The sequence below is a fragment of the Vipera berus genome (genome assembly GCF_964194415.1).
Source record: "Vipera berus genome assembly, chromosome: 4".
Classification (NCBI taxonomy): Eukaryota; Metazoa; Chordata; class Lepidosauria; order Squamata; family Viperidae; genus Vipera; species Vipera berus.
Genome location: NC_138206.1, coordinates 123,323,893 through 123,351,327, shown reverse-complemented (window position 1 = coordinate 123,351,327; position 27,435 = coordinate 123,323,893). Strand labels below are relative to the sequence as shown.

The following is a 27,435-nucleotide window of genomic DNA, read 5'->3' as shown; positions in this document are numbered from 1 at the left end:
AAGAGGCCAAGGTCTGTTCTTCTTACCTGCCTCTCTTCCTGGCTCAGGGAAGAAAGCTGCCCACACGTTGGTTTCTTGCTTCTCTCGCCCTACAAGCAGCCCTTAATTTAAACCCCAGGGTGGGAAATGCCAGGCAGCCACACTAAAAACAACTTATGCTCAGGAATTTCTAAAAGAGAGAAGTAGATTCTTGGAATTATAGTCTGTAGCTGCGACCTGAAAAGTGTAAAGCCACCTCAGAAATCAGGAAACCAGATTATTATTGTTGTTGTTACTATTATTTTATTTTACAAATGATGGGAGGGGGCGGACGAAAAAGGAATGCATCACCAATGCTGGCCACGACTCAGTAAGGCCTCCATTACTCTGGCAATTGCTCTCCACACGGCCATCCGACTCTGGGAACATTAACCGAGTGAGATGCCGGCAGGTCCTAATGTGCTCTTTGAGCCTGGAAGAAACAATTTTGAGCGAGTCCAAAGTGCCAGTTGGGGAAGGGGGCATCTGGATTTTCCTACAAAGGATGAGCTCATTTAGAGTGGGGCTCCAGGATACTCTTGTTGACAAAAGCCATCTTTGTCTCTTTTCCCACCAGAAATGGTTTCAAAGGGCTTTTAATTTATAGCATCCTTTATTTCTGCCGCTGCTCATTTTCCGTATGCAATTTCGTCTAACATCATGACTGCTGCTTTATTACATTTTAGCAATCTGTCTTATTTGTGGTTTTATGTTTATATACAGTCGATCTTCCAGTTGCTGATCTATTTTTCACCAGCCTTCCGCATGGGGGATAAAATGTAACTGTGGAAACACAACCCAACCTGCTGGTCCCACGCTGGGATTGCTGATGTTTTCCTGGAGCGGGTCAGTTGTTGCCTCCTCCCAGGAAAATCATTCTGGCCTTTGTGATTCTTGGTTTCAGCCTCCAGCTAGGAAAGAAGTTTGGGACTTGATTCAGTGTCTCCTGATGGGAATAATGTTGCTGGATTGGAGGGAGAAGAGGTGGCACCCGCTGGAGTCCATTCTAGAGGTCTGATGCTTTTGACTGTCCCTTCAGCTGTGGGGGTTGGAAGTCCAGCCTTGTCCCTTGCTTGCCACTGGCATATTCTGTCCCTCGCTACTTGCATTGTTACTTAGGAAAACTCTCTAAGTAGAAGAATTTGATAAAACAGAGGGGAAGCGGATGCTTTGGCTCGCTTTTGGCATTCCAGAGTTTTTGCAAGATTTTGCAAGGTTAATTTCCTTAGGGATTTTATGATGTACAAGTCTGGCTCTTCGTACAGCCTCGGTAGCGAACTATAGAGCATTAGGACTACCGCCAACCTTTTATTGAGGAAAAGGCCTGGCTCTGGAAATGGCTGCCTTACTCTTATTGTCTCATTCTTTTAGAACATTCTCTGAGGATGTTTTCACTCTAATCTAACCTTCCTAAGAACATGAGGTGTGTTTTGTTTGTTTGTTTGCTTATAACGCTAACCCTGCAGATTCAGTCATTTATATATTATTGCTACACAGGCCTCTCCAGAGAATGCTGCTATTGAGCAAAAGACGTCCTTCCAGACAGAGCTATTGCTTTCCATTATACAGGTTGTCTACAACCTTGGTCAAAATTACAAGGAAGCCTCCGGTTTAACAGGTGAGTATCACTTGCACTTCATCCACCTTCCTGCCTGAATCTACCTAAAATGCACAGAACGTACCGTGAGATCAGGTATGGCTGAACTGCAGATCCCAGCATTATTTTTTTTTGTAAACAGCCAGGCTAAGGGTTGGGAATTGCAATTCAGCCGTATGTTCTAACCTGAATATCCGGGGACCCGGTAACAGCAATACCAGCCGGTGTGCTGGAGGTCTTGCAACTAACTCAACAAGCCCTCCAAGGGCCCGATGGGTTGCTCAGCTCCTCCCCACCGCCTGCCTCCCTCCGTCTGTGGTTGAGCAGTGGGCAGGCTGGGTCAGAGGCCGAGGGGTTCCCCCCTCCCCCGTTTGAACCTCGTGGGTTATGCGTCCTTAGCCATTCGTGCCTTTGACAAACTGCAGTGGAGCTTAGGCAGAAGGAAGATGTCGATACCTTGCTTACTCATAAATAACATAATAACTTCCTAATCAAAACATTATTTGTAGAAATGAAAGTTTCTTTGCTGAAGGCGTACATTTTCCTAATTGCTTAGACTGCTTGATTGCCAAGTATAAGGACTGATAATTACTTATATTATATTTTATTTATTTATTTGATTTAGCAATATATTTATTAGTAAATATAGTATACTAACAATAAATATAAAATACAAGGTAATTTTTTTTTCTTTTTTTCCTTCTTAGTATTTTATATTGTTTGGGATGGTCTCTTTTCTAATTTTTTTAAAAAAATTGAAGATTGTTTCAGTAATTTTAGAAAAATAAAAAATAAGAAGACAAGAGAAAGCCACCACATAACATTTTATCAGAAAAAAGTCTGCAGAGGTCCCATTGTTTTTGATTGCATTTTAGAAGTACCTCCTTCTCTTCTGCCCTGCAGGAAATGGTGACACCAGGAACACTTTGGAATCTGCCAGGCCTTTTTTTCTCATAAATGTTTGCTATTTTACTCAGAAGCTGGTAGGCAAACTTCAGGAGGGAATGTTTGTCACAGACCCGAGGAAGACCATCCTTTTCATTGCAGAGCAAGTGCAACTGGTAAGAGCTTCTCCCCCCGCCCCCCCCCGCCCCACAAGGGCCCTTCCCAGCCATTTTTAGAGAGCAGCAAATGTAAGACGTGATGGTGATGGCCGCTGTAAGCTTGTTAGGGATGGCTTCCACCCCAGGGACGCTACTTCTGTGACAACAAATAATTACCCTAAATCCTCTTTATAATGGATTTAATTTTCATTGTGAGGGGATTGATAGCTTCAATGCTCACATTTGCTCAAGCTTGTTGGATCAGGAAAGTAGTTGGATTAGAGAAAATTTTGCACAAGGCAAACGGGCGCTTAAGAATCATGACTGGAGGTGCATTTCAGTGCACATTCTCACTTGCCACAGATTAAAAATAACAGAGAAAAAAGAAACATCTTCATTTATATTTGCATGTGGCTGAATGTCTGTAAGAACAAGCCAAAACAAATTCCATAGAAAGCAGAAGAATAGACAGCATTCCTCGTTCCGGAATATTTTGTTGCAAATCTGGATGCATAATGGCTTTTAAGTGTCTTAGATCAGAATTATTTTTAAATTTTTCATATTTTTAGGGACGCTTTAGGTCTTATTCTTAAATTCAGAGCATTCTGAGCCTCTTGACTGTTTTCTAACAGGTAAAAAGAAAGCTTTTTCTCCACAAAGAATCAATTTTGAGCAACTTGTACAACTGTTTGAACCACAGCATCTTGTACTATTTATCGCACCCCTTTTCTGGGTCACAAAGTCTTCTGGAAGTCCTGCATGCTCTTCAGACGCAATGGGACATCATCTTTGCAGCACACAATTCTAGCCTGGATTTCATCGCAAGCTTTTTGTACTGCCTGCTGCAGCTGAGATCCATGAGGTGTGGCCGGGCTTTCTTACTCTGGCAGAACTGTTAGATGCAAGAGAGCAGAAATTTACAGAAAACTTTTTTTCCAGAGAGACGATATGTTTCCTGTAGGGGTATGCATTTCAAGGATACTCATTGAATAATTCCAATGTGGTCAGTGTTGATTTGATCTTGAAGAAACTCCAGGAGTTTAATGCAGGACACAGGAACAGATGTGCCCAGTGGATGTGTCCTATGGAGTTGCAAGGCCTTCCGTAATGGCCTCTTTCTTTCTAGGCATGTTTCTAAGAGAAGCTGCCCATCTTCGAAGCTTCCTCCGTTTAGCTGTCATTTCAAATCTTTTTTTGATGTTCCTGAATTGGGAGGGGGGATTCCAACACAATGAAGTCCCCATCACGAGAGAGTAAACTTTCAGTAAACCTGTGATTATTCTTGGTGAATAATAAGCATGTATTTTTAGAAGTTCTTTAAAAATAATTGTATCAGGATTAAGATGTATTAAATAATCCACAGCCCAACTTTTTTCTCTCTCAGATAGTGGTCGTAATGAATCTGCTTATATTTTAGCCAGAGCTATCATGAAAATGGTGAGGCGAAACGGATGCCAGCTTTGGGTTGCCCTGTTTTTCTCTCCCTGAGAAAAGAGGAAGAGAGAATGGATGAGGGTCTTTCTGCCCTGAAGGATGGTAAGCGTGAGGTGATTGGTGTGGAAATGGGTGGTGTGGAACAGGGGCCGGTAAAGAGAAGGGAAGGAGAAGGCCTTTGCGTATGTCCTGCTTTGCTCTGCACACTCTTTAAAAGACGGGTGCATTTTGTAATGTAGATACAGAAACAACTAGCGCTGATGATGTTCCCCAGTTTGGGTAATGAATCGTCTGCAAGAAAACAAGCAAGCTCGGAGAGCACCAAGGACCCCTTGTCACCCAAATTGTTTATAATTTACTGTCTGGCAACAAAATAAGACATTGTTACACGAGATACAGTGGGAGATATGGGCCATTTATTGTTTTAGTCATGTCGGCTCTGATTCCTACATACATTCTGGACAAGCGGTATCAAAATCTGGAGTGCTGCGAGTGATTTTGCTTTAAGAAGTGTCCTGGTTTCAGTAAATAGTAGCAAAGCTGCCGCTCAGGCTTACCTTGGCAGAGCCTTGAACCTGGAAGTGGTGCCTGGCCCTTTTGTTGATGTAATCCTTCCACGCCAAAACACGTTTGCATTTCATTTATTTCTAGTTCAGCAAGAAATCCAGAGGGCAGCTGAGGAAATCTGGCTCCGGCTTCTTTCTGGGAGAAGAAAAGATTTAGAGGACGCATATAAAATTTCTTTGTTTAACGAGAAAGGCGATGGAGAAGAGACAATGAAGATGGCTGACGTAGCTCCTCTATGGGAAGAAGCCATGAGGAAGACCTCTCGGGACTTCCTAGGTCTCTACTCTTAAACTGCACATTGACGGACGTAGCTTCACCCCGCAGGGCTCCTGGCCTTCTGTGGGAGGGGAGGGCGGTTGGGGTCTGTTTGGGAGCTACTAACCCTGATACACGTGACCAAGCGAGCGGTGAGACAGGTCCCGTCGTGATCTAAGCTTCTGAATCCACTGGGTGGGCTATAACTAGTGGCGACAGGTGGGGTCCGGCTATTTACAGGGCAGAGATGGCCCGAACACCCCATAGCTGGACGCAGTGGAGATCTTGCTAGACAGCAGAAAGCATCTCCTAGATGGCTGTTTGGAAAAACAAGCATCCAGGTCAGAGGAAAACGCAACTGGCAGCCACCGCCTATGATGCCAGCTTTCCTCTGGGCCTTGCCAAGCCCGGGCTCTTGGCGGAATAACGCTGAAGCCCCTGAGGCGCCCCTTTGCGGTGCCTGGCATCGACGGTCAGGAATAGGAGTTCTGGGGCACCGGAAGTGGTGCAACATAACAATAGCACGAACTGCGCTTGTTGTTCCTTTCCTCTCTCTGGCTCCAGTGCCGGAAAAGAAGAACTCCCAGAGCAAAATTCTAGTCAATGCTTCAAGCAAGACGAGTCCTTTGAATGAGAACCTGGCTCCCAGCAGGAACCTAAAACAGGTGAGACACAAAACTGGCGTAAATTGCCTTTCCAAATCCCCGTGGGAACCTCAGGTGCCAAAAAAAAAGGTGGTAAGGTAATATCTTGAGCTTCCCGATTTGAAGTCCTAGTCCTGCTCTATTTGATGACAAGCAATGGCCAAATAACCAGGGCACTTTCCCCCCCCCAGGAGCGCAAAGTGCAATGAGCAGTGGGTGAGCAAACTCAGGGCTAGTTTTTTAGCTATTTTTGTTGGCTGAGAAAGAGATTCGGGCTAAGTAACTTCCTTCCAGGTGTGATGGGAATACACGTTACTGTTCAGTGCTGGCACCAACTATTTGCCTTGGGGTCTGTTTAATTATTTCTTAAAATTAATTTTGATTATTACAGCTGATTACACATCAGTGAGCAAAGTAATTGATATTTGTTAATGTATCCCAAGGAACATTTTGTACAACTTGTATTTGTTGTTGAAGGTTAAAGACTGTTATTGGTTTTTCCCTAAATGTGCCCACATCATTAGTTCTTGTGGTAGGAAAGGAGGCCATCTGGAAAAGGATGAGCAGACGCATTATTCAGGCACAAGTGCATGAAATTGGGGTTCCTGCGTCTTCTGTCTTCCTTTCCTAAGAAGGAGAGGCTTGTAATTAAAGGAGAGGCTGAATTACAGGGGAACATTACTCATTTTGTGTTGCTCTCGGTGATGTCAGGAACTGACACTTCAAGATCTGATAGACGCTTCGCTGTAGTGTGACAGGCTGCTGAGCCCCCAACTCTCGGGCCCTCTTTCTGCTGCAGGCAATTATATTTCTCTGTGCTTTCCAAGGAAATGAGTTGTACAGTGGGCTAAATGACTGATAGGAGATCTTTGGGACCTCCAGACCCACAGACAGACAGAAGTACATTCTTTATAGCTCTGGTGCATTCGGGGTGGGGATGGGGATGGGGGTGTGTGCACCTTGGAAAGAGAAGAATTCACAGTGCTGATGGTTTATATTTCTGCTCCCTCCTAGATTGTTTTAACTGTTTCCCCACTCAGCCTTCTTGCTAAAGGAGGTTGGCAACCGTAAGCAAGCCAGGTACAGAGAGAAGGACAGGAGGAAGAGCTGACCATGTTTCAGAGCCTTTGCAGATCAGTCCCGGCCAAAGCGTCCTTTAGGAAATCAACCTGGCGTGCTGCAAGGGGTCTTTTGGGGGGGGGGAGGTGCTACCAGGGCGAGGAACTGTACAGGAGCTGAGTGGTAATACAGGACCACTGCTAAAAAATCCATGGCCAGGCCTAGTGTCTTTTTGTCTTTTTGTTAAACTAAGCAAGTATCGTTGATCCTATCCTAGTTGCCAGAAACATTCCCAAGGAGAGGTTTGGAGCCTTTTTGCCACCCGCCTCTGTGTTAGGCATCTTCTGGAATAGATCTCAGGGGACCAAGATAGATGCCTGCTTGTGATATAAAGAGGGAAGTCAGCCATAGTAGCCATCGTGTTAAAAATAGAGATAACTCTTTATTATAATCAATATGCGGATCTTTTAATTAGAAGGTTTTGAAAATATCTGGCCCCAAAGAATGAACCGGTTTGAATCTGAGGCTGAGCAGATGTTGCCTCACATCTGACTTTCCAGCTGGAGAGGCTGGACACGGTCTCGCCCTGGAGAGGTTGGTCTTCTGCATCAAATTTCTGTTTCTGCTTTCAATGGGAGATTTTTGTTTTGGCTCGTCTCTTTCTCACCAAAACACGTGACTGTGCCCTGCTCTTCAGATCTTCCCTCACTTTGGACCAAAAGCTTCCCTGAAGGGTTTCCTCTCAGAATAAATACTTTTCCACCTGTCCGAATCAGAACTTCTCTTTCCCTACAGTATGTGGAAATAATTTGTCACCAGGAGAAATTTTCATAAAGTTTCTTCATTCACTAGTACAGCCGTCAACACCGAGCATTTTCTTACAGCTCAAGCATTTAGCTATACTCCCAGCTTGCAAACAGAAACATGGTCTTCAAAAAGCAAAATGTCCAAATTTAAAAACAAACAGTATTTATTTCCCCCAAAAGAAAAGGGGAAATAGTTGTTTTTATAATCCAAGCAGAAATTCTTGTACTTGTAGCTAATCATTTTTTGGTGAGTTGCAAAGACATCATAACTTTTTAACCCTTTCTTCTGCAAAGATGTTTTTAGGTGTCTGCCTTAATATTTATGTCAATCCCTTTGCTTTTTAACACAACGGCTGTAATTAGGGAAAGGCTGTCTGAGTGTCATAGTCAGGCAAGCTCCCTTTGCCCACACAGATAAATCAAAGGAAGTTGAGGCAGCACAACTCACATTCACATCTACCTGCAACTCATTCATTCTGTTTGGCTTGGCCAAAATATGGTGTCCGTGTCCCCTTGTGTACTCTTTCTTTCGAAGGAAGCGTATAATGTTACTCTGATACGTGCAAGGCCCTCCAAGACATATTTGCTAGAAGTTAATTGTTCTGAGCTGACCAGAACTTCTGGTGGCTGTGCTAGCGGGTCATCAGTCCAGATGTGAGTTTTGCCTGCAATCCTTTTAACAGCCGGGGTTTCACCAGGGGTGAAGTGCACAATGTCAGGGTCCTCTTCAAGTCTCTTATCATAATGCCACGTATATTATTTCAATTTCAAGAGACCAAACAAGCAAATTTATAATTAATTATATTTCTGCTAATCATTTGTGTAACATCTTTATCTTCATAATAGAAAGATAACACCACTGATTATCTAATTAAATTCATTAAGCATCTACCGACAGTGCTCTATGAAGCTGACATTATGTTCCACTGTCAACAAATGCTTTGATTTCTTAGGAAGTAATTAAAATGTAAATTAGCATGCCATTAAATACACAGGGGGACTTTTGAATCTGATATTCATTTCAGAACTGCTCGTGGCAACCTGTTTTTTTCTTTCAATGCAACCAGAGAATTTGCTTTTAATGATGTATATTAACTTTCCCCCCACTGCAGCATGAATGTCTTTTTTGATATCTAGTTCACAGCCAGACTAGAAATGGCATTTCCTTAAAACTGCTGATTTGCTGGTAAATCTGGGTGATTTCTGTTGATGCAGGAAGAGCTTTTCTGCCTGCATTACCAGAACTGAGATCAGACCATAAAACTAAGGATATTATTGCATTTTCATTTCTTCATCAAGAGGAGAAAATGTGTTCCTTCTGCTGCAAATCTTTGAAGCCAAATACTATGCCGGTTGCTTTATTACATCCTGGCACGGATCTTGAAGTTTGACACTGGAACAAATTCTTTCTACTTTTTTTTTACATTCTATTCTTGCTGAAATAGGCTAATAGACTAATGCGGCCATCTTGCGTTTGGGCTCCCGCTGCCATCTTCTACCAGTCCTTGAGGCAAGCCTCTTTCTTTGCATCTACCTCTTTCCTGGAGTCTGCTGAGCAGCCACGCAGGGAAAGGGCCTGCCTCCGGGGGCCGTGGCTGCTCCGTGGCTGGAGTCTTCCAAGGAGAGAGCGGGCAGCTGGAATAATAGAGGGTCTCCTTCCTGAGCAGGACGAGGAGACCTCCACGGTCCCTTCCAGCTCTGTTATCCTCTTATTCTTTCTTCCTTTTCTCATTCTCTACCTTTAGTTTTCTTTATCCCCCCCCCTTCTTTGATCTCTTTTCTATCTGTGCCATCACTCTTTTGGAAGCACGCATGCACACCCCGTTTTAAAATGTCTGGTTTTCCCAGTTTGTCAAGGGGACCTTAAAAAGGTTGGTCCATGACAGAAAAGATTGCAAAAACTTCTTAGCACAATTTTAAAACTCATTTAAGATTTACTCATCAGATGTGAAGCACAAATGTTTTGTTACAGACATCAGTTTATTAATAATTTTTGTTTTAAATCAGGATTTTACATCATATTTAGAAAAATGCAGGAGAACTGGCCAAGAACTCTATGCGGCTTTGTGCAAGGATCACGTTGAGGTAAGGAACTAAAAAGTCATATTTTTCCTTGGCAGGAAAAACAAAATATGGTTGGATGCCTCAATGCTGCCCAGCCCCTAGCCTGCCCAGTTTTGGCAGGCAGCGGGTTGCTCTCCTCACAGTGCTGAGAGGATGAGCCGGGTGGCACGAATCTGAAGAGAAGCGCAATGCTGCCCAGCCCCTAGCCTGCCCGAAGTAGGCAGGGCCATGTGCTGGCCACTTCCAGGCGACGGTGCATTTCTTCATTCCTCACAAAGGGTGATACCTCCCCAGCGTGTGCCCAGGGGGTGGGGGTGATGCGGCAAGGGCTGGCCTTGTGGAGCTAAGACTGAATGCGTTTCAGCGTAGATGGCCACCATGAAATTGTACATTGGCTCCCAGCCGGCCTGGGCCAGGGCCAAGGCAGCGGGGGCCGTTCCCTCACTGTTTCCAGGATGCCTTCGCGGGCCACATGAAACCACTTCGCGGGCCGGATCCGGCCCCCGGGCCTTGTGTTTGACATGTCTGCCTCAAGGGAAGGAGAGGGGATTGTTCTGTTGATTGATTACATTGATCACATATTGCAACCATCAGGAGACTCTGAGAAGTTTATATTAGTAAAAATGGAGAAAGAAAGAAAGTAGTAAGACTGAGAAAAGAACTCATAGTTCTAAAATCATCATTATGTTCATCCAATGGAGTTGTTATGCATCAAATTCTCTCAAATCCTTATTCTCTTCCTGTTTTTTTTTAAAGTAAACATTATTCAAGCAGGGGGTTTCTCTTTATTTTGAGTGTCTTTGTTGCACTTTCAGACAGAGCTCTAACTCGGGTTTACTCCTGTGGGGATGAAGCAGAACCTTTTCCAGTGCATATTCCCTCCTAGCAGCAGATCCTTCTGTTCAAGGTTTCAGCCAATCACCGATCCGGTGATCTATCCCACATTCATTTGTGCTTCTTTGGCTTTCTTCCCATTCAGATCCCTCTCTGTTACAAAATAACATTTTAATTTTATTTTCCTGCAACGCTCTGGGCCCCCAAATGTATTAATATCTGCATTTACTTCTCCGTGATGCTCGTATATCAGCGATATAGTAGTAGTCACTACCTGAATTCACTTCTAGCAGGAGATTTGATATTTATCTGCTTAAAATATAGTGAACTGATGGAGTTATTGCTCTGAAAGTAATTACAGGAAAAGGTATTTTATCACTGCTTCCTGAGTGAGCTAAGAGGATTTGACTCACAAGATGTCCCATTCTGCCTATGTGAAATTTTGTAGAGCAAAGAACTAAATGGAGCCATCTTTACTACCTTCAATTTATTTCATTTTGATTGAATTTAAATTAAATCAAGGGAAGTTTATGAGTCCTGGTAATCCTTCGAAAGCCATTTGCCTCCCTCGGCCCCAAAGAAACGATCAGTTCTCGCATAAAGAACTCCACAATAGGCGAAGGGGTTGAACTCTGGGGGTAGAGCGAGTGTGCAAGTCCCTCCTCAGCTACCGGGGAGATTTTGAGTTTCCTCTCAGCCCAACCCGCCTTTTGTGGAGCACAAGTGGAGGAGGGGCACCCAGGGCACCACCCGGAGCTTCTGCAGGTAACTGAGTATTTGCATCCACCTAATAAATAAGATTCTGCTTTCCTTCTCAAGGCAGCAGCTGGGTAAGAGTAGGAGCAGAGAAGAAAACGTTGCTGTCAGGGACTCTCTCTCTCTTTCCTACAGAGGCTGCTGTGCACACACTCTAAGTCTGCCAAAGCCTGGACTGAGCTTGAAGACCGGCTTTTTAGGAATTGGGGCCCGTGGGGCTCTGCAGTGGCGCCTCCGGTCACAAGGTGGGTCCTGGACGCCTACGAAGGTCCTGCTCGGATGAGGAAGAGGATCCAGTTCAAAGTCACCCACGATACAGCGCAACCACTGCAAGACAAGGTAACCTGCTTTCAGGGCAGGAGACGAGGAAACAGGCTCCAGGCTCCTCTTGCTCAGGGTTGTCTCATCAACCGAGACTTCCCCGAACGGCGGATCGCTGAATTGCGTTAATTGCAACTGAAAACTTAAAATTTTAAATTCTGCCCTACTGTGCCCCTGCTGCCAGCCAGAAAAAGAAAAGGGAAAAAAAAGAGGCTGCTTTGTGTTATAAAAGAGGCGCGCTCAAAGTCTACAGTTTAGCCTTCTGAGCTGGCAGGCCGGAAGGTTTGCTAACTGTCGATAAGGCTGAGGCGGTTATTTCAGTTCCTGGCTTGCCATGCAGAGTCCTAGGGTGACACTCTGGGATTTGAGGCCAAGAAAGGCAGAAAACGGGCCAGTGAAACCGAGCGTGTGATGCAGAGCGATTACGAGCAAGCAAAGGGCGGGAAACAGGATTCCCTCCCGCCGCCGGCTGAGGTGACGTGGCAGGTGACTCTTGGACAACTGCATGAAGGGAATAAGCTGATGGGATGGTGCAGTGGTTAGAGTGGAGGATTACAGGCAAACTCTGCCCATAGCCAGGAGTCCGATCCCGACCGGCTCAATAGCTGTAGCCATAGCACTTAGATTTATATACCACTTCAAAGTGCTTTACAGCCCTCTTCAGCCTGTTGCCCCCCTCAACAACCTGGGTCCTCATTTTACCCACCTCGGAAGGACGGAAGGCTGAGTCAACTTTGGGCTGCTGAGAATCGAACTGCTGAACTGCTGGCAGATGGCAGTCAGCGGAAGGAGCTTGCAGTGCTGCATTCTTAACCACTGTGCCACCACGGTCGACTCAGCCTTCCAGCCATTTACCAGGTGGGTAAATGAGGACCCAGGTTGTTGGAGGGGGGAGGGGCAATAGGCTGACTCTGTAAGCGGCTTAGAGAAAGGGCTGTAGGGCGCTGTGAAAGTCTACAGTCTACAGTCAGCGCTACTGCTGTTGCTTCTGGCTGCTGGCTCCAGGCGCATCCAGGAGTCGTTCCCTGTGCAGAAGCGGCCTGGCTCGTCTTTTGGGCCTTCCCTGCAGCTCAAACCTTTCCTCTTTCCAGGCTCCACAGACACGGAAGGCGGCCTCCCCCGCAGCTCCTCTGGCAGATCAAGGTAATCTTCCCAGATGAGACGCCGTGATGGCGCAGAAGATGCCGGCCTGACCACAAGGACCACACAGAGGCCTGGCAGCCTTTGCTAAAGCCAATATTTTCGACCCTCCCCTTCCCACCTGCTGACGTGCTTTGTAAGAGCAGGCAGCAAATGCTTTTTTAAAAATTATTTTCATATCACGTTCCTAAGCTATGTGATGAAAGCAAAGATTATATTTTCAGGTAAAGAACAGAGCGTCTAGCAGAAGGATCTTCTTGTTCCGCAGTACTGTGAGAAGCTATTAAGGTGCTGCACAGTTTCTGCCTTTTATTTTAATGCAGATGAACGGCCAGCCCTGAACAGAGAAGCAGAAGCAGGTCGGGATCAGCTGACATTTTTTCCTGCCCTGCATGAACATCTCTATTCGGAGGAGGTTTTGGAAGTCTGTGTGGAAAGGAAAATCGTCCTCCAGGAATTAGTACAAGATGAAAAGGTACAATCACAACACGTCTGGAGCACTTGGGAAGGGCTGACTGGGGCATTCCCCAAATTTCAGCCACTTCGGCGTTCTTCCTCTCCTGTTGCAAAATGAACGGGCAAAGCCAAAGCGCGGGAGGTGCCTCCCTTTCCAGTCAGGAGGCAAAGCAGGGCTATTTCACCTACTCACCATGGCCCCTTTTTGCAGCTTTTTATGGTTAGGATTAATTAATTTCTCAATTGACTAACAATTATTTTAGTATGAATCAGGCTACATTGTGGAAGGAAGGGCATTTAGAAGCGAGTATTGCTCAGTCAATGATTACTAATTTTTTATTTGTAAAATATTAGCAGTGCAGAAAAAGTTAGCAGGGCCCCGCAGCTTACGTGCACTGCCATCTTCTCTGTTTAGATTACCTGCCGGCTGTCTATGGTGACGGTGGACGGACACATAGCGTTGGAAGGGGCGGTTCTCTTTGGCCGGGACCATTTCTACCTCTGCAAGCATTTTACTCTGTCCCACCTGGGGGACGTTTATTGCACGCGCCACTGCTTGTCCTGGTGAGTGGTTCCCTACCTGAGCGGCACCTCAGGGGGTTAAACGGGCTATTGCTGGTTAAAGCATGCCCTGCCTCTCGTCTTGCTACTGTTTCCCCCCCCCCCCCCGAGAGATGGCTTTACATCCAGAGAGGGAGAGGAGATGCTGCCCTCCATCCAGATCCCATCCCCCTGCCCCTCCCCCCCAGGCGGGTCTCAGATTCCATGGTCCCGAAGGGGCCACTTCGGGAAAAAGGCTCTTCTTTAGGCGAGCAAAGAAGGTGCTGAGGAAAGAAGCCAAATGGCTTCCTGTTTCTGGTCTTATTTCCCGATTCAGATTGATGGGCCTGGAACAAGTTGTCATCTGCAGGTTTTAGGGCAAGGCAGAAGAGGACAACGGCCTTGCTTGCCACTAGCGGAGTCCAATTAATGATGCAGTGGTTGTTTAATGCACACTTCCTATGTTTGTTTCTAGCATCAGTGAGCCATTCATTTACAACTTGTGCTACGCAACGGAGGCCGTGGCTGTGGAGCCCACGTGTTCTTGCCATTCCTACAGTGACATTCGGGATATCCGGCCGATGCGTTTCCTTCTGCAGGTAAGAACCAGCTGGCTGTGTCCCTAGGCTTTCCTTCGAGGAGAGGACGCCTAAGAAAGACAAAGTCTTGGACGGATGCTCAGCAGGTTAGAGTGAAAGAAATCATCAACTATTATATGAATGCACAAACTGTTAAATGCTTTACTGGATGGTAGAAAAGGCCAGGACGATTCTGAAAATATTTGAATGAATTCCATATCTGCATTTGACTTGAATGTGCTCTAAATTTTCAACAGAGCAAGAATAATAGCAACAATAAACCAGTGAAGTTAACCAAGTATAAACATTTTTTAAAAAGCAAAATGTGTAACCTGTCTGGGTTTTGCCAGGTTAAAGGAAGTGGTTTCTGATTTTAACATTTCTTCCAAGCTTGAGTCTTCCTGTCAATGAGATGCTTTAAGCAATAGCAGAACGGGAATTGCTTAGATGAGCAAGCTGAACAAAAACTATTGTTCTTCGAGCAGAGCTCTCGGAAATCTTATAAGGTTTTCAGCTTCAGGATAATTGACTGACTGCATGAGCGGGTGTGCTGTGAACCTGGAGCCGGGTTTGGGTTGGTAGTTCTGAACCTTCAACCCTTTAGCCTTTTGGCGGGGCCTGCCAGAGGCCATGCTCTAAAAAACAGTGGCTAAGTCCAGGAAACAATTCTCTAAGTCATTCATATATGTACTGTCTAGCTGTATCCTTAAATGTAAAGTTCAGTAGCAATTTTTGAAGATGTCTGGAGGACAAGCTTTCTGTATCTGTCTGATCTGCATCCCTGACAATGAATTCTAGGGATAGCAGCATGGAGATCCCAAGGTACCTGGATCTAGTCCGCTTGGCTAGATGATTGCAGCTGAAATCGCTTAGAGAAAGAAGCATTTTTTCCATTCCCTTGCCAGCAGACCACACCCCATTTGGTTTGTCTTCGCAGGAGATAGCACTGGAGATCTTCTTAAACAATGGCTATTCCATTTTCCTTGTATTCCACAACAGCGACAGGAAAAAGGTCTTGACAAGGTACCTTTTGCAGAAGCTGTGAAGAAGCTTTGCTTTCTGCCTGGTCCCACAATGTTTTCTTCAAGAGTTCATTAGAAATCTTAATTTTTCCATATACGGTATACCTAGCCATTTGTGCTGTTTGAGAAACATTTGTTCTGTGCAACAGACCACATGTTACATGTTGCCGTGTCGCCAGCATTTGCACATTTTCGCATCATTATTAAACATTCTACAGAGGTCCACAGAGTCATCTACTTGTTCCAGTTATATTAATATAACAGGTAGATTTCCAAGACCTTCTTTGTAAACCTGTGTTTCTCTTATATCTGCAGAATATTAAAACAGACAGTCGCTAAGCCCAAACACATTCTGGCCTTAGCCAAGTGGGAATGAGCGTAACAACTTGGCTTCCTGCCTTTGGCAGGCAAAATCCGAGCATGCTGGATGAATTGCTCTTTCTGATCCTGTTAAAGCGATGATAAAACAACCATGAGAAAAATCAAGTAGACTGAAGAAATAACTCTTGAAGAAAAGACCAATTATGTTATTGTTTCTTAATGGTTTCTAACACAATGGATTTCTGTAAAGAAATTATTTAAGAAAGTTGAGGCCTGTTTATTAACAGATGAACTTTCTGTAGACTAATATATATATGTGTGTGTGTGTGTGTGTCTCCCGGGGCAATTGATCTGTTCAAAGGTCCCCTCCCTCCCCCCCCCCCCCGGCAGGTCTCTCCTGGTCACATGGCCCAGAGAGGACCCTATGCAGCTTTGGAGGGCCTCCCAGGCAAGCAGCCCCACGGATGCCCCCAGGTGCCCCATAAGAAGCATAAGAGTAGACAACTCCTGGATGTGGCGGATGAAGGAGGCCCTCTTCTGCAGGCTTTCCCCGTCTTGTTTCCTTTTGCACAGGTGTGGCTGCATATTTCTGTGCCTCTTTTTAGAAATAGGATCCCCAAACAAAGTCGTTTCAATCCTGCCAGTGGGTGGTAATTGCTGTATGTCCACAATAAATATGCAGGAGTTTTCAGAATAAATTGTCTAAAGCTCTCACCTTCCAGAGGAATAATGCTATTTTCCCCCCTCAGATTTTGTTCAATGAAATCAAAAGGCACCACAGATGAGTCTACTAATATAAGGTATTTTTGCATATCCTCATATAGAACCAATTAAATGTTGTAGCCTTTCGTATTAGCCCTTGCCTGACATTTGCCTTGGAAACACTGAATTTCAGCTTTGGGGGACAGATGGTTCTTTCTCTTGCAATCATTTTTACTGCAGCTGTTAAGTGAATCACATGGTCATTAAGTGAATCTGGCTTCCCCAATTGACTTTGCTTGTTGGAAGCCAGCTGAAAGGTCACAAGTTGTGATCAGGTGACTGCAAGACACAACCGTTGTAAATGTGAGCCAGTTGCCAACTGCCTGAATTGTGATCATGGGGACCCAGGTGTTGGGTGGGGGGGTAGAGCAACAGTTATAACTTTGAGGACAGGAAAGTCACTTTTCCCCAAGCTGCTGTAACTCTGAACCATTTTTAAATAAACAGTCGTAAGTTGAGGACTATCTGTACACATTCAGGTATAAAGTAAATGGATTTGCATTCTCAGAGGCTAGCATGACGTCAGAGTTTAACGGTCCTTCACATCTTATTCTTCCATGCTCACTTATTATTTGGACATATTAAAATAATACTTAAATAACAAATGAAGGGATTTCCAGTTAACGGAGGAACAGAATGAGCATGGAGCACATGAAAGTGTTTAAAGAAGGAGCCAAAAGATATTTCTTTCCAAACAAAGATGATTTCTGGCGTATTGACCTTTAGAGACTCGTACAGCAGTCCTGCAGAAGGCAGAGAGCATTAACAGTTTCTATTGGAGCTGATTACATTTCTCCTCTTTTATTTTTATTTTTTTAGTAAGTGCTAAACACAGTATTACAGTAACAGAAATATATGGGTATTCCAAGAAGAAAGTTCAATGAAGAGAATTACCACATTTACAGTTTTGTTCATTTCTTAAATCAGCCTTTGGTGGACGCAGATAGGTCAGGATCATTTACTACACACCACTTCTAAATCCTGTCACACCAGGCGTCATTTGAGCTTCAGGCTCTGCCTTAATTTCAGCTATTCTGTGTCTCTCTGAGCAAGCCCCAAACCCCTGCAGCTTCCATGGCAATGTTTCTGGAGGCCATTTGTCCTCGGCCCCTTCCTCCTAGGCCTGGGGGGGTGGGGGGGGGGCGGCAGCAGTCTGGCCCCAGGACACCTGGCTGGCGTGGGCCTCTCTCTTGGTCTCTCCTGCCCTTTAACTGCTGCACCCGACCGGGAAGCCTCTGGATTTAGCTCTCAGGAAAAGTTGGTTCATGCTGTTTTGTTTTATTCTGAGAAACCTTGGCTTTAGTGCATGTCTCTGGAAGCATTTTTTGGATTCAAAGTGTATGGTTCACTTCAGGTTTTTCTTCCCTTCCCTTTAATCTAATCTAATCTAATCTAATAATCTAATCTAATCTAATCTAATCTAATCTAATCTAATCTAATCTAATCTAATCTAATCTAATCTAATCTAATCTAATCTAATCTAATCTGGTACATAGTCTGCATTTGCTTTCCAACTCAAAACACTTAACAGAACACAGAAAGTAGGATGCATGTTAAAAAGCAGAAGCATTATATTAATACTAAAATCATTTCCCAGCCCAGCCAAACGTTAGAGGCTTGGAGGAGGCAGGGGAGGAAAGGCAACACGTCCCAAAGCCTTGGAGAAGCTCAGGAGAAGACCAGGCTGTGGAGGTGGCCTTCTGAAGAGAGCCCTTCCTGCCAGTCTTGACAACTAGCCAGGTTTGCAACATGAGACCCTAAGCCATTTAGGACTTTCAGGGCTAGTATCTTAAACTGACCGTACAGAGATAATATGATCCCTGTATTTGCACTAGTTAGCAGACAAATTTGCAAAATTATTGGCTGTAGATTTAATTTATGTTTGCCTCTTGAAAAGGTTTCGGGAAACTATATGTTCATCACAGCACAGAAGTTCATTGCTCCTGAATGACTTACGATTGTTATGTTACAATTTTTGCCCTGTGCCCAGCATTTTCTTTTGGCCCAGAAACCTCATGTGGAAAGCAGCATCCCTGGTGTGTGAGGAAGGAGTGCCTCATGCGTTTTGGAACTCCTTGGCTGCTCCTTCGAGAGGAATTTCCTCTATAGGGACAGGCTCTGTGCAGAAGTGGCCTGGTTTTTATAGAAGACGGTCAAATGTCCTGCATTAATGTGACTCGGGGTCATGCATGTCCCTATCGATAATCCATGACGTTCTTTTGTCTAGTTCTCAAATGCAGATGAGATAGCATGCAAGGACTAAATGCCAGACATCCGAGTGCTGGCACATTGTCGCTTTCAGATAAGAGTTTTGTGGGTACACAATAAACGCTAGGTTTATTGTGAAATGGCTCAACAGAAGTAGAGATTAGGGATGACCTGGATGGAAATACGCTAGAGCCGAGGCAAAAGAGACTGAAACTTTTTCGAGTCCTGAACATCCAGATAACACTTGGAAGCAGCTGCCACAAAGACATGTCGTGAATTCATTGAACTGCAAGGAGGAGAAAGAGGAAAAACAGCACAGCCAGGTTTTCTATATTCCGTTATTATGGCCAACCTCCAAATGTAGTTTTAGCCTTCTTGTGGAGTTGTTTTCCTGGTCTGGGGTACCTAGGGGGACTGACAACAGGGGCCGCCCGGTATGTGATAATGGCAGCGTAATGCAAAGACCCTCACAACTGGTACCATAACAAATGTGCAGCATACAGTATCTCCATAACCTGAGTTGCAGAGTCCCCTTCTGCATGCACAGCAAAGTCTTGTGACTCTGGATTGCAAATGATCGAGGCATCACTTACCCATCTTCATAACCCGAATGCTGCCTGTGGCCCCAGGCTGTAAACCTCTTTTCTTCTGCTTGCAATGGTGCATCTTTTGAATTTTCTGAAGGTTTTGTGTCCTGGCCAATGTTGTGTTTAAACGCTAGAGAAGCAACTCATTTGGAAATTCTCAATGTACCAATTCATCTGACACTCTAAGATACAGAGAAACTGCAAAACTCCATTATGGCTTGAGCTGAGGCATAAAATAGGACAATTTAAAATAGTAATTTCTGTATGCAATTACCAAGGTTGCCAGCATTAACTCTTCCAAGTGAGGGAAGAAAAGGCCCACATCCAAGAACATTTCAATGGCTGATATGATGTTAAATGTTCACAATCAAAGGGCTACCAAAATACTGTAAAATTCAAAATGCAGTTAGAGATTTTTTCTTAGGCCAAATATCTAAACAATTTTGAAAGGAGCCCAAAGAATTGCAATTGTTGTTCGCTATGTTGAGGTGCAACGTGTGATCTGTTGGTAAGAGAGAGACATGCTGGAGCAGGCAGCCTGGTTGCTCCCTAATGATCCTTGGGCCCTGACTGGATTTAGCCAGGAGCAAGAATCATCAGAAGAATGGATTTCACCCCTCTGTGATTTTGCTAATCCAGGACCTCAAGCTCCTAAATGCTGGTAGTCATGGAGGGGTTAAGGACACAGGGGACAATCCTTGGCTCTTCTTCCCAAACTCCACGTTTTGAACTGGAAAGGGAAACTAGCCTGGTTCTAAAATGCAAAGCCGCCCCTTCCTTTGGGTGGTAGCCTCCTGCCTCTGGCAGCCAATCCCCTTGGGGACCTCTCTGGGAACGAGGAGAGAGCATGCCTCTAGCACTGGGCTGCCTTGGGGTGCCCCTCTGGTGTCTGGTGGCCAAAGGCCCAGCCCACCTCGCTTGGATCAGAAGAGGGAAGGGGAGGACTTCGCTGCTGGGGCACCTATTGGAAGGTGGCGAGGGCAAGCTGGAGAGAAGCTAGGCATGGCAGATTTTAGAGCCTGCTCTCTTGCTATGGGAATGTGTGCTGGGTTGACACGGGTCTGCGAGCATCATAGAAGTCATACGTGACCTAGAGCTCTTTTATTAGATGGGATCGTTGCTCAGGAAGGGATGCACAGTTGCTCTGGCGGGCCGCCCACCTCTGCGCTGCGCTGAGTCACTCAGGTGAGGGACGGGCCTGGCGGCCTCTTCACCTCCACTCGGCTTGATTCTCCTTTGCCAGGGAGTTGGGGGTCATGAGGCTTGAGAAATTTGGCTTTCTGAGGGGGGCGGGCACCGTGTTCTTCAGCTTGTTGAGCTTGTCCCTCTCTTCCTGGCATTTCCTCAGGCACGGGGGGCAAAGGTCCTTCTCTTCTACCAAATAAAGCGTCTCGAGGCGCTTGATGTTATCAATAAAGATCTCCTCTTCGGTGGGTCCAGGAAAGGGGTTCCTCTTGGCGTTTAGCTTCTTCAGCTTGGGGAGCTTTGCAACGCTGTTCGGGATAAGGGTCAGCAGGTTGTCGAAGACCCCAACCTCCTGCAGCTCCTTTAAAGCCCCCAGGGTGGTCGGGAGGTTGTCAATGTGGTTGAGGCCCAGGTTAAGGTTTCGCAGGCTCTTGAGCTGGTTCAGCTCCATGGGCAAGCTGCGGGCCGTCAGCTTGTTGTTGGAGAGGTTGAGGAAAATGAGGTTCTGCAGGTTCCCGATGGTCTCCGGCAGCTTGTCAATCTGGTTGCTGTGCAAGTCCAGCCAGCGCAGGTTCTGGAACTTATCGATCGACTCCGGGATTTTCTTAATCATGTTTCTGCTCAGGTCCAGCTCGTCAATGTCCTCCAGCTTCAGGATGCACCTGGGGAAGGTTGTGATGCCCATCTTGCTCAGGTCAAGACGGCGCTTCCCGTCAAAGGTGATCTTGATACAGGTCTTGGCCACCTTCAAGGTGACCTTTTTCCCCTTGGGGGGTTTGGCTCCTCCCTTGGCCATCTCTCTGGCTGGAGGTCACGGAAAGGTGTCCCGGTGATGTCTGCAGGTGGCACTCGGGGCTGGACCTTAGAAGCCTGCAAAGAGACGGGCAGCAGACTTAACCAGGAGAGGGGACCCCTCCTCCAGCGCCCGCCTGCCCAGCCTGCGGGGCTGCTGGGGCCGGTTGCAGAGGGAGGCTGGGGAGGCAGAGTGGCTCTGCTCAGCCAAGACAGAAAAGCACCTCTTCTCTCCACCAGTTGGAGGTGGGAGGGAGCTGCTAAAATGGGCTGAGCATCAGGATCTTGATAACTGGTGATACTTTGCTTCTCATGGTAATACTTGTTCTATAAATATGTGTTCTGTCATCTCTACGTGTTCTAACTGATACCTGTACAAATATGTACATCGTTTTCCTCACAGCGAGGCAAGCTTAGGGAAGCAAATATCATCTATAAAATGACTTTCAAATCTATCTTACTACTAGGTTCACGATAATATTTGAAAATATTACATTATGCATGGATATATATTAGTATTTCAGAGAGTTGCTGCAGTGATCTTAATCGGAAAGTGTTTATCATTTCAAAGCTTGTGGTAGAAGTAGAATAATATTCTTTTATTCTAAGGAGTCTTAAATGAAACAAAAGTTGTACAGCTACCAGCACAGCCTGTGGTTTTAACTGTTGTTGCTTGGAACTGGTGCAGTTCGGACATGTAATTGGCTTGGAATTACAACTGGTGTACCAGCTTAGGGAATAAGATTTATAGTTTATAAGGCCATCCATGGCTCATTCACTGGCTAAAGCAAAGGAAGGCAATTTGTACCTAACAATATATGAATTAAAGTCATATTCAAATAATTACTTTTCAGTGACACCAATTTACACATGATAGACAATCCTCTGGCATACTTTAATATCAGATGTTTTCATGCTTCATCTCTGTGGTTAAAGCGGCAAGCAGAACTGCCGTAAAACCCATGGATTATAGCCAGCCAATAAAATGATTTTTTTTATTGTAGCCAAAAGGAGCCTAGCCAGTATGTTTATGAGAAGCATTTGTGGAAAGCATTATATGATCCTTAAATTCAGTGGGAGCATGTACATTTTCCACAGAAAGGAAAAATACTGGCTCACGTAGGTGTCAACCATGATTTATTTTACATTCCTCATGTATACACTGCAGCAATTCATGGCTGATTTTGCTCCCTGTAGCAAAGTAAGGAGGTACATCTATAATTAAAGGATTTTTAGGGGAAGCAGCATCCTGTATCACCGATTATGGATCTGCCACTTGGGGAGCAGAGATAGAAGCTTGTAAGGCTTTCAAGGGTTCATTTTTAGAAATATACTAGATCTATTTCAGTCTTTATGCGACAGTTTTGCTGCGTCGAAATAAGGTTTACTTCAAGTTGAGACTTGAATCCTAGTGACATCATCACAAGTTAAGCTATTTTCTTAAAACATTATCAGAGTGGTTTGCCATTGCCGCCTTCTGCTTACGCCTGGCGTCCCTAGTCCAGCCGAGGTCCCTTTGCCGAGCGAGCGTTCCTTCTCACCCAGGTCCCAGTCCTGGGGGGGCGGGGGGGGGGCTGGGAGAGGGGGAGAGGGAGACGGCTCGGCCTGCGGCAGGAGAGGAAGGCCAGGTTTTCCTCCTCAGGTGGCCCAAAGTCCCCAGCCTGATCTCTGGCGAAGGACAAGTTAAACTTCTACCAGATTTTATGGCCCCACAAATTGGGATCCATCTTGCCCTTAGCCTGCGTAGCCTTGTTACTTGAGGCGAATTGCCAGGCTTGGAGAGTTGGAGACCACTAAATATTAGGATAACAGCAAACATAAAGCAAGCGTGACTACCCACCCCACCCGCCGAGGCTCTGCTACCTGAGGCCGAGGGGGGTGGGACACTCTTGCTGCTTCTGGCTCGGCTGATTCCTCGCCCCGGCCCGGCAGCAGAGGCCCAGGCAGCAGCAGCAGCACCAGCGGCACTCACCTGGCCCTCCAGGGTCCCCCAGCCTGCCCTGGGTATTTGCGCCTTGGGAGGCCATCAGAAGGGCGCGTTTGTGAGGTCGTTGGCCACTGCTGGCAGACATCACAGCCGCCTCACAGCACATCATTTATTTTAGGGCATTGGTCTCCTCTGCCTGCTTTGGTCAGAGCTCCCCTGGACCAGTCTGCCCATCCTTGACGAAGCAGTCAGGTGAAGGCGGCTTTGGGGAGTGGGGAGCGCTGCCCTAATCCTAACACCTCTCCCCCCTACGGCCCCCTCACGCTTCTTATCTGGGGCTCCCCCAGCTTCTCGCGTGATGGACCCACGCGGCTTGGTGTTACAATAGCCACCGTGACTGCCGGGATTTCTGTCACTAAGCGGTGCAGTCATGTGATGCCCTGCTTTACGACTGCATTGCTTAGCGATCCCAATTGCCATCATAAGGCAAGGACTCCTTGTACAGCTCACGTGCTCTCCTGACAGCTGCCCCCCCCAGGCTGCTCTCTGCCTTTACCCATTAAATGCCAGGGTGCCTCACGCCCGGCCCTCCGCGTGGCTCCTCCAGACAGGCGGGTCTCTCGAGGGGTCGGAGGGCAGGACAGCTTTCCAGAAGCAGCCGCCCTCCCTCTCCCCCCCCCCCCCGAGAAAAGGCCAGGAAAGAAGCAGGGATAAGCTGGTGGCTGTTCTGGGAGAGCGGAGGTTCCGGTTGGCTTATCCCCAGCTGATCCAAACTCTCCACATTTAATTGTGAGGAGTCAGATCACTGTTTTGATAAATGATTGTTTGTAAAAGAATGTAGATTTGTTTAGAACACACTTCTCCATTAGAAGGCTTCCGTTACAAGCGCTTCAGGCTTTTCGACTGCTCATTAATCATGTGCAACTCCAGGGACCTCCAGCGAGAGCAGAGGGAAGCGATGGCTTTGCGTTTGTCTCAATAACCCACCTGAACAATACAGTGTGAGTGTGGGTGTCTGGGCTGGGTTCCTCCCTTCGCCCTAAAATTCATTCAGAGGAGAAAAGAAAGAGGTGGGCGAAGGCATTCTTGGGTCACCGTCTGGCCAGGCTCGCCTTGACTTTACTGAGGAGCGAGTGTTTTAGAAGTATTAGAAAAACTTTTTACAAGCGCCCCACTTCATCTGAAATCTGCTTTGATCTTTTAATTGCTCACTTTTTAATCAAAATTAATAAGACGGACAAAGAGAGTAAGAATTAGTCTAACTCCTGCCTTAATGCTGCTTAGTGTGTTTGTGCAGATGTAGATTAACAGGCAACCACCAGGAGGAATGGATGCGTGCCAGGAGCCCTATGGCTGGGGTCAAAAAAGCCAAGATGGTTTGCAAAAGTAAGATTTCTGAATTAGACAATAAAATATTTGGAAATTCTCCTTTGTAGACTTAGTGTTTGTTTAAATGCTAGAATCACTAAGCCAGCACGCAGCCAGGTACTTCCCCTCAAAGTCACAGGTGAACTGTCAAAATCCTAAGCTCTGGAAAACTCTGTCTCCTCCGGGAGCTGTCAAATATTTCTTTTCTTCCGTGCGATCAGCTCTGAACCAGAGTGGCCAAGAAAGGATTCAGAGGGGCTTTCCTAGGGGTCACAGCTGTCACCAAAACTTCCACAATACATGGCACTTACTAAGGATTGCAGCCCATTTGGAGCGCCTGTCTAACCCAAGAGTGATGTAAGCCTTAAAGGTTTCCTACCATCCCTTGCAGCCTCGCCAGATTGCTCAATTTCCTAGATTGCTGAGTAACGCTTCAATAGCTTTACTTCCGAATAACAGGCTGCTTTAAATTAAATGGAGCCTGCAGTTCCCAATTCGGACTTGTAGATTCTACTGTACACAGAGAATCAACAAGAAAACAAGTATTTATTTATTTATTTTTAAGAAATTGCCTGGCCTCATGCTTTCTTGGCAAACCCATTCTTCCAAGACTCTTCTCTGATTAATGGAGAATTTCTCTGCCAGTGTTTGGAGATAAATATTTGAAAAACTCTCATTTGATATTCGCTGGCCCACAAATTCTAAAACTGAAACAGCAATTTAAAACAATTGCCAACCTGCTTGCTTCAAGAGAGGGTGACTTACCCTGTTCCTGTGATATTGTAGTCAGCTGTTGTGATGCCGCCTGTGAAACTGGGTATCTAAGCGACAGGAAATTCCAAGCCCTTGGAGATCACACAACACGGCCTCGTTGCCAACGGGCAAGTTCAAAGGCAGCCCAGCCAGGCCAGCTCCACCTCCTGGGCCTGGGGAACCAGCCCCTTCCTATTAAGAGGAAGCACCTTCAGCCTCCCAACAGCCCCGGCCGGGGCTTGTGGACTGGCGAACTGGGGCTGGAACCATTCCAGGGTGGCTTGCAAGAAGCTCCACCATGTCTGTGAGATCATTGCGGTGACACCGCAGCAGAAGAGAGAGCGTCGTCTTTTTCTCCGGTGGAGAGTCAAGACATGTCTGAATGCTGCAGCAAGCGTGTTCATTTGCATTCCTTGCAAGCAGAGGGTCACCGCAGGGCCCCTGGCTCAGGGCGGTGGAGGGGGGGGGCAATGAAGTCATTTCCACCGATGGCTGTCCAGCTTCTGTTTGGACCCTTCCGGTGAGGAGGAGCCCCCACCCTCTGGAAAAGTGGTGGCCTGTTTGAGGCCACATTACGCTGCTGAGCCTCATTTATCTCGGGATCAGCTGCAGTTCTGGAATCCTTTCCACACCCACCATTGCCAGGCCCAAATCCCCCCACTTCTTCCTCATTTGTACTGCATACCTTTACAGGTAGTCCTCACTTCATGACCACCGTTAGGACTGGCAATTCTGCTGCTAAGAGACATGGTCATTAAGCATAACATCTGGTGATTGCAACGGTCTTACACTTTTGATGGAGGAGAATATTGGCAGCTCAGGGTTGAGCCGAGGGATCCTCGGTGCTCTCTGAGCCGGGTGGTTTTCTTGCAGACGTTTCATGACCCAAACTAGGCGACATCATCAACAGCTGCTAAGGGAGTTGGGCTTCCTTTCACGTTGATGCTTAAACTGACCAAGTTTGCGTTCAGATTTCAGACACAAATCGAATTAGGTCTTCTTTGAATCTCAGATCTCCAATGAAATTAAGGTTGATTTGCACAAATCGGGTTTTGTTCCAGTTCTGTGCTCATTAGAAAAGGAAATGTGAGTGATACAATGTTATTTATTTTTTGCAGAAAACAATCAAGGGAAAAAAAGTCCATGCAGTTGAAGTGGCAGGTAAAATCTTTTTTCCGTTCCACTGAAATCATTCACCGTCAATTAATTTTTTAAGATTATTTTCTTCACAGTTGAGTATTCTATACATGCCAAACTTTACAAAAAGTGCTTCACTCTCTACATCTGAGCCAGGAAGAATAGTGCTATTTCTGTACAAGCCATAGAGTTAAGAAGTTTATATGCAAAAGCAGGAAGCAAGCATGGGAGCCCTCTGAGGCTGGCGAGGAGGAGGAGGAGGAGAAGGAGGAGGAGGAGAGAGCGGGTCCTAAAATCTTTGCCTGCTCGTTAGAAACTGCCTTTCTTGTTCTTGATCTGTCCGGCCCAATCCAGGCTGCTGCCCACTTGTGTGCCAGAAGTCCTGAGCTACGTTAGAAGGAAATGGCTGTCTCTCCTGGGCTCGGAGCTATTTCCAGCACCCGTGATATTTGGCCAAAGGGATATCCCAAAAATCTTTGTCCCAAACAAAGTTTTTCTCGTTGGATTACAGTCCTGAGCCAATTTGTTTCTAATTAGTCATATTCAAATGAAACACTTCCCAGTTGTTAATATCTGCACTCCTCTACCGTGGCTTGGGATAATTTGGAATGATAGAAAGGCCTGTTTTTGAGGGCTCATTCAGAAGCAGCTGCTATCATAGCAGGAGACTTCCATGCCTCGGTGAGTTCGAAAGGCACTAGAGGTTGTATGTATGGTTTGATAGTATATCACTGGATAATGAGTGCTGGGGATAATTATACTTTGGGTTGGAATCAAAAGATGGATTTTGTGATATATGGGAGGGCTGTGCTTTGCCCAAGTGGCAAATAGACAAGTGGAGACTAACTTAGCCATCGATTCTATTGTAGTCCGATGTAGGCTGTTTATTCAGTCGATGGGTTTAGAGTCCGACGCCACCTTCAAGCTCCTAACTTGAACTTTCAACTGGTTGATTCGAATCCAGCTTTATCTGGCAGAAAAGGGCGATCCAAGGCTTTGGTGGTCTTCCTTGAGCAGGAGACGAGTCTGGTTTACTAGATTCAGGTTTCACCAAGTTAAGGTAGCAATGATATCAGCCGATTAATCAGAAATAGCTGATGAGCAATTCTGGACACTAATTCGAAGTCCTTGTGACCTTGCGTCAGGGCCGTATTTGGAGACGTTGCAGGTGTCCTAACTCTAAGTGTGGGTTTAATCTTGAATGCAGGAAGACACAAAAGCCCCAGCTACAAGGCACTCGAGGGGGGGGGGAACTGCCCCG

At 46.0% G+C, this 27,435-nt stretch overlaps 2 protein-coding genes across 3 annotated transcripts in view; one reads left to right on the top strand and one right to left on the bottom strand.

Moving 5' to 3' along the window:
- Positions 1 to 27,435, top strand: part of WDFY4 (WDFY family member 4) — a 92,378-nt gene that overhangs the window by 44,380 nt on the left and 20,563 nt on the right. For both annotated transcript variants that reach the window (XM_081327084.1, XM_081327085.1), the window contains 16 exons: positions 923 to 1,030; positions 1,516 to 1,636; positions 2,519 to 2,676; positions 3,291 to 3,520; positions 4,076 to 4,194; positions 4,744 to 4,935; positions 5,479 to 5,579; positions 9,431 to 9,508; positions 11,213 to 11,416; positions 12,490 to 12,541; positions 12,862 to 13,013; positions 13,410 to 13,558; positions 14,010 to 14,133; positions 15,050 to 15,135; positions 16,205 to 16,255; positions 26,156 to 26,198. In XM_081327084.1, the coding sequence (XP_081183210.1) occupies positions 923 to 1,030; positions 1,516 to 1,636; positions 2,519 to 2,676; positions 3,291 to 3,520; positions 4,076 to 4,194; positions 4,744 to 4,935; positions 5,479 to 5,579; positions 9,431 to 9,508; positions 11,213 to 11,416; positions 12,490 to 12,541; positions 12,862 to 13,013; positions 13,410 to 13,558; positions 14,010 to 14,133; positions 15,050 to 15,135; positions 16,205 to 16,255; positions 26,156 to 26,198 (1,968 nt within the window). The remainder of the gene's footprint in view (positions 1 to 922; positions 1,031 to 1,515; positions 1,637 to 2,518; positions 2,677 to 3,290; positions 3,521 to 4,075; positions 4,195 to 4,743; positions 4,936 to 5,478; positions 5,580 to 9,430; positions 9,509 to 11,212; positions 11,417 to 12,489; positions 12,542 to 12,861; positions 13,014 to 13,409; positions 13,559 to 14,009; positions 14,134 to 15,049; positions 15,136 to 16,204; positions 16,256 to 26,155; positions 26,199 to 27,435) is intronic.
- LRRC18 (leucine rich repeat containing 18) lies at positions 20,223 to 20,993 on the bottom strand (the record flags this gene model as incomplete). Its single annotated transcript, XM_081327088.1, has 1 exon — positions 20,223 to 20,993. The coding sequence occupies one exon, from the start codon at positions 20,991 to 20,993 to the stop codon at positions 20,223 to 20,225; it is 771 nt and encodes a 256-aa protein (XP_081183214.1).